The 12188-nt window shown below is 41.7% G+C and overlaps 2 protein-coding genes and 1 pseudogene across 3 annotated transcripts in view; 2 read left to right on the plus strand and 1 right to left on the minus strand.

Annotated features, from left to right (window-relative positions):
* The window catches only part of Nphp3 (nephrocystin 3), a 41502-nt gene extending 35559 nt beyond the window's left edge, over positions 1 to 5943 (plus strand). Inside the window, exons 22-27 of one of the 2 annotated variants that reach the window (XM_021206097.2) lie at positions 242 to 317; positions 1369 to 1496; positions 2298 to 2538; positions 3569 to 3694; positions 4078 to 4193; positions 4772 to 5943. In XM_021206097.2, coding sequence (XP_021061756.1) covers positions 242 to 317; positions 1369 to 1496; positions 2298 to 2538; positions 3569 to 3694; positions 4078 to 4193; positions 4772 to 4925 — 841 coding nt within the window. In that variant the 3' untranslated portion in view covers positions 4926 to 5943. Of the gene's footprint in view, positions 1 to 241; positions 318 to 1368; positions 1497 to 2297; positions 2539 to 3568; positions 3695 to 4077; positions 4194 to 4771 lie in introns of those variants that run through there. The other variant, XM_029543847.1, reaches the window with a different exon arrangement.
* A 3041-nt stretch (positions 5944 to 8984) lies between these two features.
* Positions 8985 to 9763, plus strand: LOC110327283 (annotated as a pseudogene).
* A 1035-nt stretch (positions 9764 to 10798) lies between these two features.
* The window catches only part of Uba5 (ubiquitin like modifier activating enzyme 5), a 16605-nt gene continuing 15215 nt past the window's right edge, over positions 10799 to 12188 (minus strand). Inside the window, exon 12 of the mRNA XM_021206099.2 lies at positions 10799 to 10990. Within this exon, the coding sequence (XP_021061758.1) occupies positions 10907 to 10990 (84 nt within the window). The 3' untranslated portion in view covers positions 10799 to 10906. The remainder of the gene's footprint in view (positions 10991 to 12188) is intronic.

Here is a 12188-nt window from a genome sequence, read left to right on the forward strand (position 1 = left end):
CTCTCCCCCTCTCCCTCTCTCTCTCCCTCTCTCTGTCTCTCTGTGCCTCTGTCTCTCTCTCCCTCCCTCTCTCTCTCTGTCTCTCTGTCTCTCTCTCTGTCTCTCTCTCTCTGTCTCTCTGTCTCTCTGTCTCCCTCCCTCTCTCTCTCTCTCTGTCTCTGTCTCTCTCCCCCCCTCTCTCTCTTCCTCGCCCCTCCTTCCACCCCCTCCTCTCTCCCCTTTCTCTCATTTTTTTTTTAAGGTATGAACAAGCTGAACATTTTAGGAAAAAATCGGTTATAATTCGTCAGCAAGCCACAAGGCGAAAAGGCAGCCTGGTAAGGAGAGTCCGTTCCTGTCGCCCCTTGAACCTGAGGAAAGATGAGGTCTGAATATCAGGAGACATAGACCTTGCGCTGGAGCGCTTCAGACTTTAAGTGACTCCTAGAAAGGCTCTGGTTGGCATCCTCCCTTTATTTATAATCACAGTCTGAGAGAGGTATTGTTGAGCAGCGCAACCCGGGGGCTTCTAAGTTACACGGCTCAGCTGAAGGTGCACTCTGGGAGGCGCTGTTCCGGGCTACTGTGGTTCTTCTCTGTGAAGAGTTAGGAAAGGATGGAGACGTTTAATAACATCTTCTGTGGAATCGGGTGGGGAAGAACTTTCCCATAAGCAAGTGTTTCAAATGTTTCTAAGGTGCTGATAAAAACCAAAATATAGCATGTTTGGCTCACTAAGTCTCCGTGGGACTGAGACGGTCAGTTGGTACAGTGCCTGGTGCACGGGCATGAGGGTCTGAATTAGATCCCCAGCCCCCACATTAATAAAACAACCAAAGACCACCATGCTGAAGACACGCTTATAATCCCAGCGCTGGGGAAGCACAAATTGGGGGAATCCCTGTGAATTTCCTAGCCTCACTAGTGACCCTCAGGTCCCAGTGAATGACACCATTGTAAAAAATAAGGTGGGTAGCAACTGAGACTCACCACCGGAAGTTGCCCTCTGGCTTCCACATGCACCTGTGTGCACACATGCATGATTATAAGACAATAAATATAAGTTGCTCAGTACAGGAGGACCTGGTGTGTATGTGTAGAGCGGGAGTCAAAGATCAGTAAGCTAGGTCCTAGACTTTTTTTTTTTTAAGTACTTCAACATATACCATGCTAAACCTCGAGATCGTTTTCACAAAATAGTGCTTAAGGAGTTTGTGAACGTGGTTCCATGTAGAAATAAACACACGTGTTCCTCGTAAATGTTAGAATCAGTGTGTTACTTAAAACAACTGCTATCTAGATTAAAGAGAAAGGCTTTCGTCAGGACAACAGTAAATGCCTCCGGAGTCGAGGCTGGCGCTCAGTGGTTGTGTTTCTGTGTTACTGCAGTATGGATTTGCCCTACTACGCAGGCGGGCTCTGCAGTTGGAAGAGCTCACCTTGGGCAAGGACAAGCCTGAGAACGCCCGCACCCTCAATGAGCTGGGTGTCCTCTACTTCCTTCAAAACAACCTGGAGTGAGTACTGTGGTATTCCTAATGAGATTCATAACCAGTATCCACTGGGTCTCTTTGGTGGGAAGCCGTTTTACCTGTCCGTCAAGTCCGAGGTTGGGGGAAAAAAAAAAAAAAACTCTGCCAATTTCCTGTTTGGTTTGGGTTATGAACATTCACACACTTAATGTGTTTTCATTTCCTTTCCACGTTGCTTCTGAAGCTAAGCGTTACTGGGCAACTTCCCTAGCACGGCCGTCGTGGTTACGGAAAGCGAGTTAATGCGGACATTGTACCCTAGACCCACAGAAGCAACTTCAGACCAGCCAGGAGCTAGCCGCGATAGTGGGCAGCAGCGGCTTTCACCCTTTGATTTACTTAGAAAGATGTCACGTGTACACTTCCGCTGTCTGAAAAACAAGTGCATTTAGATCTCAGAAAAATGCAACTCCCTTCTCGTGTTTCCCAGAAGTTCCTTTTACCAACAGTTGTTTGGTAGCGACTCCTAAGGGGAAAGAACCGATGCCTCTGCCGTCCATTCGGCACAGTCTGATCACTGGAAAGGCCTTAGAAGGCCATTTCCAAAACTATCTGTGGGTTTTGCATTGAGGAGGAATGGAGTTGAGAGCCGAGCAATCACGCAGATGCCTCATGGGAAGCAAAGGAAGGGGAAGGGTGGGGTAAGGAGGAGGGGTAGTTTAGGGCTGAATCCTTCACTTGAGTGTGTCTAGGAATAAAAATGTTTCTGTTCTCCATCACTGAGGGCTTAGGACTCTGACCTCTAGAGAATAAATTGCTTAAGGCATTTTGGGGTTTGGTTCCCAGGACAGCAGAGCAGTTTCTGAAGCGTTCCTTGGAAATGAGGGAGCGGGTTCTGGGGCCGGATCATCCAGACTGCGCACAGTCCCTGAATAACCTGGCAGCTCTTTGCAATGAGAAGAAGCAGTACGAGAAAGCAGAGGAGCTGTACGAGCGCGCCCTGGACATCCGGAGGCGCGCACTGGCTCCGGACCACCCTTCCCTGGCCTACACCGTGAAGCATCTTGCAATCTTGTATAAGAAAACGGTAAGTACACCTCACCCGTGTCTGCGTGCTTTACAGTGTGCAGGAGAGGCCATGACTGCTGCCAGCCGCTTAGTTTATTGCCTGATGGGAGGTCGTTGCAGGTGAGCTTTTAAACCTAAATTATTTAATTTCTAACAAATGAGAACATGAAGGTATATATTCTTTCAGACTTAATTCAATTAAGATACTAATTGGGTTTTCTGAAAATACATTCCAAGGACAAATCAAGCATCAACATTGTGAATGAGTTCCTTTCAAATACAACCCATTTTATTATCAACATTATGAAAGAAATCTTTATGTAATATCTCAGTAATTTTCAAATTCCTCTTGCTGTACACGCTGTTAACCAAAACACAGGAAATCACCCAGTAGCTAGAGTTGTAGGAAGTGCCTTATTTATTTATTTATTTATTTGTTCATTTTACAAAATTGACATTTTATTCCACTTTTCTCTTACTTTGTACAATTAAATATCAGCTCTTTGTCATGGGAGTAAAGTTTGGATTTTTCTATCTATTCAAAACAAACCTTGGCCACAGCCTGCTTTGACCAGTGCAGCCGAGGTGCTGTCTCTGTGCTGAGAAGTGGGGAGGCTCCCTTGCTGGTAGTCCTGACCCAGGTGGTCATGCATAAAAAGGGAATATGCTGTTCTTTCAGGACAGCTTCTCAGTTAGGAGAAATCATCAGGAAACCCCAGAGGGGACTGGGCAGTTGGTGGGATGTGAATTTATTTGGATGCCCCCTTGAGTTAAGAGCAACAACAGATCCATACAACTGGACTTTTCTTTTACTGGAAAACACTGAATGAGTAAATAAAGTGCAAACCATCTTTCCAAATTATCAGATAATCTTTGTGCTCCCAAGAGCTTCATTTAAATGTTATACTGGATTTTCCGTTGCCTTGAGGTGTGGCCAGCTAGAAAATGCTTCTGCAACTTTATTTAATATATTTTATTTCTGGAGAAAGCTCAGGTCAGATGGTATTTATTGCTTGAATATTTTGTTAGATTATGCTTTTGTTTTGAAGGGAAGAGTTGACAAAGCTGTACCTCTGTATGAATTGGCTGTTGAAATTCGGCAGAAATCCTTTGGCCCAAAGCACCCCAGTGTAGCTACTGCCTTGGTAAACTTGGCAGTCCTTCATAGCCAAATGGTAAGTAGCTACATTTCAACTGTTTGCAAATGAATGATCTGAATGTTATATATATATATATATACATATATATATATACACACACATATATATATATGGATAAATGTGAATTAATGGCATAGTAAGGCAGTAAGCAGGCTTGTGCTTATATTAGAGAATTGAGTCAAATTGTTACTAAGCCATGTCTAAAACTTAAAAGAGTTTTTACTTTCCATTATTCTGCTTCTCCAGTTATGATTGTCCATAAAATAATGTTTCTTTGCATCTCTTAGAAGGATATTAAGGTTTTCAAAGTATGTCAGAACAGTATAGAATACATTAATAATAATTTTAGACACACTATGTGTTAAGTGAGCACTGCTACTTTTTTTTTTTTAAATAAGAAAAAGCACAGTGAGGCCCTGCCACTATATGAAAGAGCATTAAAGATTTATGAAGATAGCTTGGGGCGAATGCATCCTCGAGTTGGAGAAACATTAAAAAATTTAGCTGTGCTCAGGTAAGAACTTTTCTTATCTATCCCAATATTTAATAGCTTTGACTCAGCACAGAACAGCATGAAATATTTATCCCTGAAAATAGTCTTCCTTGTGGTGAGGGTAGTTGTTTTGGTCTTGTGTAGCTTTGGATACTCAATATCGGAGGCAGAGAGAAGGCAGGTTTACTTTTTGGAGGTGTGTACTGTGGACAGTAGTGAAGATGGCTTATACCAGCACTTGCTGCTTATGGGGTGATAGGGCTACCTACTAACCTCAGAGCTGATGAGTTACGTGTGTGTTGAGTTTTGTTCATCTTGGAATGCAGGTGATAACAACACTTAGCATTTTTACCAAACCCATGACAACATGGTTTTAATGGTGCACATAGAAGAGACAGAAAGTTCCACAGTGCAGATAGAAGAGTTTGGAAACTCTGGCTAACTGGTCTACCTGAGTAAATATACTAGAGGAGAAAGAAAAGAGTGCAGTGGGAATGGAAAATTAGTTGCAAATTGTTTTTCTGTATTTTGGATGGCTACTTAGAAGCAAGAGTTTCTTGTTAATAGCAGTGCATCTCTCATGTTGTTTCCTCTCAAAGCTATGAAGAAGGGAATTTTGAGAAGGCTGCTGAACTGTACAAAAGGGCAATGGAAATAAAAGAAGCAGAGACATCACTTTTGGGTGGAAAAGCTCCTTCAAGGCAGTCATCAAGTGGAGACACATTTCTCTTTAAAAACAACTCATTCCCCTAACGTTTTCCTTCCCCAAGGGCAAAGCTAACTGTCAATTCTTTGCAAGAATACTTCAGGATAAAACAGCTAAACATCTGGAATATTCTAACTTGATGTTTTTAAAGAAAATCTTTCTTTTCCATCTTAGTGTTATTTAGCTGGCATTTGTATGAAGTTGTATTGGATTACACTTAATTGTTGTGTCAGGTTTAAATTGATTTCCTATGAGATGAGACCCAGGAGGAAGACATAAGCACTCACTGGCATGAGGAGCGGCTTGGTCTCTGGAACAAGAGCTGGCAGGTTCCCATGGTTTAAGAAATCCACAGTTCTTTCTCTCCCTCAAGAGCTAGCAGGGAAAAAATAAAGAAAAAAAAAAAAAAAAGAGCTAGCAGGGCTCTGAGCCAGTTCTCTACCTCAAAGAACTTTCAAGGGCAAAAGGGATGTTTATAAAAAGTCTGAACAGTCTAAAGTGAGACGAACTAGATAGGAACTCTTGTTTGTTTTCCTTTTTCTTGTTTGTGTGTGAGGATGTGCACACACACACACATGCATGCATGTACACATGGGGGTCAGAGGTCAACCTTGGGTATCATTCCTCAGCACTGTCTACCTTGACTTTTTTATTTTTTTTATTTTTTATTTTCTTTTGAGACAGGGTCTCAGTGACCTAGTGTTCTTTTAACTAGTCTGACTAGCAGTCCACATCCTAGTGACCCATACCCCTGCCTCTATCTCCATCTCTACCCCAAGTTCTCTAAAGTGGGTTCTGGGGGTTGAACTTGGGTCCTTATGCTCACATGGAAGACACTTTCACAAACTGAGCTATCACCCTAGCCTCTTACCACATTGTGAATCTCTGTAACTCAGGGCGACCATGAACTCTTGATCACCCCTCCGGAGTACTGGGACCACAGGGGCATGCCACCACAGCTACCTTTGCTTTTGAGTCTTCCTCTTCCCTAAGTCGATTGTCTTAGTCAGGGTTTCTATTCCTGCACAAACATGACCAGGAAGCAGTTGGGGAGGAAAGGGTTTATTCGGCTTACATTTCCATACTGCTGTTGATCACCAAAGGAAGTCAGGACTGGAACTCAAGCAGGTCAGAAAGCAGGAGCTGATGCAGAGGCCATGGAGAGATGTTCTTTACTGGCTTGCTTCCCCTGGCTTGCTCAGCTTGCTCTCTTATAGAACCCAGACTACCAGCCCAGAGATGGCACCACCCATAAGGGGCCCTCCCCCCTTGATCACTAATTGAGAAAATGCCCCACAGCTGGATCTCCTGGAGGCATTTCCCCAACTGAAGCTCCTTTCTCTGTGATAACTCCAGCTGTGTCAAGTTGACACAAAACTAGCCCGTACACTGATTTAGCCAGCCTCTGCTTTCTGGGCTGTCTCCAGGAAGTTTATCACTGTACTGCAGGGTCTGATGATGTGCGTGCCACCATAGGTGTCAGTCTCTTTGCTATTCTCATCTTTCTTACTGTGGTACAGGTCTGAAAATCCAGTTACTCCTGGGCTGAGGCAGGAAGTTTTCAAGGTCATTACCAGCTTAGAATATGGGGTGAGTTCAAGGCCAGCCTGGGCACCTTAGTGAGACCTTGTCACAAAATAAAATAGAGCTGAAGACACAGCAGTGGTATGCATCGGACCCTGGGTTTAGTCCTCAGCACACACACATACAGAAAGCCATGACAAATCCATTTCTTTTGTAAATGGTCAAAATCAATCTTGCTTTACCTCGCTTAGTTGTTGTTTTTATACAGGAAATTAATTATTTTTATAGACTTGATAAATATTGCCACATTTTAGATATTGTTATTTGTATATTTATAGTAAAATTTTTAATGATTTTAAATCTTATAAGATCTCAATATGTATTATTGTAAAGATGACAGGCATTAAAAAAATGTATGTTTTAAAATAAAAGTGCAATTGCAAGTTCTCTCGTTTTGCATTCTGTATTAGAGGGCTATTTTGCATCGTTATTGAAGAATGAACTTTGAGCATGTTTCAGCAGACTTGGCTATTGGCCTAGTTTACTCCACAGTTCGTTCAACTTGAAGAACTGTGGTGGCCTCAGGGTGTGCCCAGAGTCACCCAACTCCCGGGGGATGCAGAAGTCAGTGTCATCACCAGCCAGAACTTACTTACAATTCAGACCTGACCTCAAGGTCCCTCCCTGAGTCTGCTCAGAAGCAGCCTGGGAGCTAGGTGGCCAGGTCACTCCTGCCAAAGCTTTGAGTCTGGGCAACGTCACTAAAGCGGACACACTACTATGGCAAGTTAAATTAGACAAGACATAACAAAATGAGCTTGCTTTTTGTTTGTTTGTTTGTTTTTGTTTTTTCGAGACAGGGTTTCTCTGTATAGCCCTGGCTGTCCTGGAACTCACTTTGTAGCCTCTGCCTCCCAAGTGCTGGGATTAAAGGCATGCGCCACCACGCACGGCACAAAATGAGCTTTCTTCTTCCACCTTCTGAGGGAGGCTCAGAGGAAATAAAAAGCTAAAATATGATCATAACCTATCTTTGGAGTTTGCCCTCTCTGAAAGATACAAATAACAGAATTCATGAGCATATTAGACATTAATTTTTACAACTAATATATCAAAGCTTAAAATCTATTTCATGACTAATGTGATACACTAAAAGTATAGGATTAATCACCTTTAAAAAAAAAAACTTTAAATAATAATCTAATGACCAGTACTCTAAAAGACTCTTCAAATAAACATATTCTTTGTTTTTCTAAAATTTAGATCTGAGAACTATACAAAATATTTTAGAAACTGCAGTGTTATTTAATTGACTTTATGGTACAAATTATAACAGGTGATCACTAAATTATATATTTCTTTTTTCTCTAAATTATATATTCAAACTTAGTACATAATAAGATCATTATTTTATCCATTTATTGCACTAATGCTGTGTTCTTGCCTTCATGAGAATGCTAAGAGCACCTGCAGCAGACCTTTGTGTGAGGATGTGATCCCCAAGCAGTATGGTGTGCTCCCATTGAGGATGTGATCCCCAAGCAGTGTGGTGTGCTCCCATTAACAGATACTTGGTTCACAGATATTGGTGTTAGCATAGATGTGATTCTCAGATTCTGTTCATGTTAACATACACCCCCACACACACACACATCAAAATGGTAATTTTCAGACACTCCCTAATTAAGAACTGGCAGGAACCAAATTTTGCACTAACATGTCTTCAGTACTTTACAGAAGGGGAATTATGAAAAGCAAAATTGTGATCTGGGGAGGTCACAGCTTCTCTGACCTAAAGTAGCTGCCTTTTCCTATGGGTCTACATTTGTGGTGTCCAGGGGGATGAGAAGAAAACCCAAAGATCTTTCTGCTAGCAGTAAGGAACCAAAGCTGTGGCTGGCTTTACTGCCTAGATTGCAGACACTACAGTCAGTGCTCAGACGGTGTTGGGACTCCTTGTCTTTGTTAGGATCCAGTGTTTAGAAATTCGGCGGAACTTCTAGAAGCTCTATATGATAATTCTCATCCACTGCCTGCTGCCCCTTGGCTCTGTGGCTGCAGGCTACAGGGAGAACACTATTGGCTCACAGGTGCCTGCTGTTTGTTTGTTTGCTTGCTTGCTTGCGATAATTTAGTAGTTTCTAATAAAACTACTAGGTAAGAGAAAAAAAAGAAAAAGAGAGATATATTAGAATTTGGTACAGAAAATAGATCTTTAGAAGATGATGGATCCATGTCTTAACAAAACCTGAAAGTTCAAGACCTGATTAAACCTTAGAAAATTCATGGACCAGTAATTCTACATAATTATTCTAGAAAAAATGTACTTCATCTTAAATTTTACAACATGTCTAGTGATTTAAAGTTATTCTCCAATCCAATATGCTTAAGTTCAGTTAAAACATTTGTAAAAATTTATCATGGCAACATAAATGTTAAGTTTCAAAGCTAGAAGCATTCAACTTTACCATAAATATAAAAATCACCTGTAGAGGCAGGCTCATGGACCAGCGACACCCAGAAATTAAGATTTTTTTGGGGACCCAGGAGGTCTCTTGGACAGCTGCTCTGAGGCTGACATCATGCTCCAAAATGAATATACTGAATTGCACTGCAAATGATATGGATATCGTTTGGTCTACCATGAGAAAAAGAGAAGAAAGAGGGTCTGAAGGCCCATGAGCATTCAAAGAAGGCAAAAAAAAAGAAAAAAAAGATTGGTCTGAAGGCAAAGCTCTAACATAAATAGTGCCATGCCGAGAAAATACAAGTGAAAAAGACTATTAAGATGCATGAGAAGAGAAACACCAAGCAGGATGATGAGAAGATTCTACAGTCCCTGCCTATCTGCTGGACAGAGAGGGGCAGTCAGGAGCAAAAGTACTTTCCAACACGATTAAGCAGAAACAAAAAGAAAAGCCAGGAAAATGGGAGGTCCCTCTACCCAAACTTCGTGCCCAAGGAGAAACAGAAGTATTGAAAGTTATTCCAACAGGAAAAAGAAAAAAGAAGGCATGGAAGAGAATGGTTACGAAAGTCTGCTCTGTTGGTGATGGCTTTACAAGAAAACCACCTAAATATGAAAAGTTCATTAGGCCAATGGGTCTACATTTCAAAAAAGCCCACGTCACACACCCTGAGCTGAAAGCTACCTTTTGCCTGCCTATACTCGGTGTGAAAAAGAATCCATTATCCCCATTATATACAACCCGGAGTGTGATCACCAAAGGCAGTTATTGAAGTGAATGTGAGTGAGTTGGGTCTTGTGAAACAAGGAGGTGAGGTTATTTGGGGGAAGTATGGCCAAGTTACCAACAATCCTGAGAATGATGGGTGCATAAATGTGGTCTTGCTGGTTTGACAGTGACATCATTCATACAAGTCATTCCACTCAATACTGAAGACTATACATTGTCAGGAAAACACCATCACTGGGATCTTTCTGAACTACCTAGCAGCCTTACCCCATGTGCGGACATCAAGAAGTATTTATGAAGTTGTAAAGGAAAATAAAACACTGCCCAGTTTGGAAAAAAAAAATCATCTGTAATACTAAAATCTTAAAGCAAGTGCATTGAATCTTTACAACTTTATTTTACAAGTGGGAATGGCACTTTTAACTTTTGCTAACATTTCTCAATACATAGAATTTAGACATTCATAATGATACATTTCATATCTTCAAGGTTAAACCACCAATAGTTCACATCAGGCCTCGGTTTACAATTGAAGCGGTCACAGTTGGGAAATGGAGCCCTTGCAGGAAATAAATATCTGTGTACCTCTGCAGAGGCAGTTTTGAGCTGTTTTGCCCACCACTCAGACAGGCCTTGCTAGCATCTCAGTATTTATGGAATCCAGTTTTGAGGAACACTCTATGATACACAAAGTATGGACGGTGCCTGTTCTTCAATAACATGGTGATTCCAGACACTTCTGCTACAGAAAGCAATGCTTTTCCTTGATCGATGAAAATCTGATAACCAGTGTTTCCTGCATGTAATTCTGTCTGCCATGAAAATAGTTTGCTTTCATCTATGCTTTGTCTTAAATATTCAATCCATGGGTTTATACACTACCAATGAAGACATTCTGCTTCCATTTCATCCAGAATTATCTGAGGGATGTTTTTATTCTATAGGCTGTTTAAAGTCACTCCTGGTCAGAATATTAGTGAGTAACTGTCAAGTAGGAAGCCATTCACTCAGACACCTGTCAGCCACAGCTACCAGGCTACACCGTCCATCCTCCATTTGTGCTATTTATCATCCAGGGCTGTAGGCCAGACATGAATGGGATGGTCCACTCCTCTCTCTTCTGTAGCTGTGGAACTGATTAGGTTGTATAGAGAAGCACAAGGAAACCACTAGTGTTCCATACAGCATAACAACTCAGAGAAGATACATATGCCAACTAAGGTGGCGTCAAGTTTTATTAGTTCCGGTTGTTTAATTCCAAGGGAATAGCATAAGCACAGAAAAATAAGACAGAAGCCAGACACTGTCTACATGTTCTTCATCTTGGCCATAAGATCTTCCAAGCTTTCACCAGAATCTTCCACTGTTACTTCAGAAGCAGAATCCTCTGTCTGTCAACAAAAGGGGAAGTGCCATGAAACGGAACCACCCAAAACTGCCTGTCCTCAGCAGCCTGCTTTACCCATGCGCAGCTTTCTGAAAACTGGATTTCCTCTGATAAATGTATCTGAAAGCATGTAGGAGACATGAAGTTCTGTATATTACCCATCAAAATGTTGTTCAGGAGGCAGCAACTTCCATATTCTTGGCACTCCTACTGAGTGGATTTTTTAATATAAAATTACACTTGTTTATAGTGGATCATGAAGTTAAGGTACGCTGTGTAATGTTCATGTCAGGATAAGCATATCTCCTCAAAACACTTCTTTGTAATTAGAACAGTCAAAAATCATTCTTCTAGCTTTCTAAACATAAAACAATGACTACGTACAGCCGCCCTTCTGTGACAGACCAGAGCTTAGTGTTCCTAGCTAGCTGTAGCTTACAAGCTGCTGGCCAACCTCTGCCTGTGCCTGCCCCTCATCCCTGGGAGCACTAGTCCACTCTCAACGTGTGTAACATCAAACCTTCAGAGTCCACTGAGTGAGATCGCGGGGAGTTCGTCCATCTGTGTCAGTCTTAGTTTACTTAATTACTTCTAGTTCCATCTATCTTGTCACAGATGACAGGTTGTCATCCTCTTATGCTCAGTAGTATTCCACTGTATGCACATGTATCTTTTATTTATCAGTCAAAGGACATTTTGGCTCTATATACTTTAGATAAATACCTTATACCCTGTGAGAGTACTGGATCACATATACAGTAATTTTTTGAGGAGCCTCCATTTAGTTTTCCACAATGGATGTAGTAATTGACATTCCTGATAGCAATGCATTACCAGTCTAGGCTTCCTATCTACACATTCCTGCCAGCACTTACCTTTCTCACTTGGAGTGAGATGTACCTCACTGGCTTTCATGTGATGCCCCTGATGACTAACGATGTTTAGCGACTTTTCAATACATTTGCCTATCTGTTTTCTTCTTGTCGGGTGGTCCAAGCCCCTGCTCTGTAAGTCTTCACTTGACAAGTCTCCATCTTTGTAGGTTTACTCATGTACATGCCTGTGTTCTCTCTCTTTCCTCCCCCCTCCTCTTCCTCCTCCCCCTCCTCCTCCTCTTCTTCTTCTTCTTCTTCTTCTTCTTCTTCTTCTTCTTCTTCTTCTTCTTCTTCTTCTTCTTCTTCTTCTTCTTCTTCTTCTTCTTC

The sequence above is a fragment of the Mus pahari genome, chromosome 10 (genome assembly GCF_900095145.1).
Source record: "Mus pahari chromosome 10, PAHARI_EIJ_v1.1, whole genome shotgun sequence".
Taxonomy (NCBI): Eukaryota; Metazoa; Chordata; class Mammalia; order Rodentia; family Muridae; genus Mus; species Mus pahari.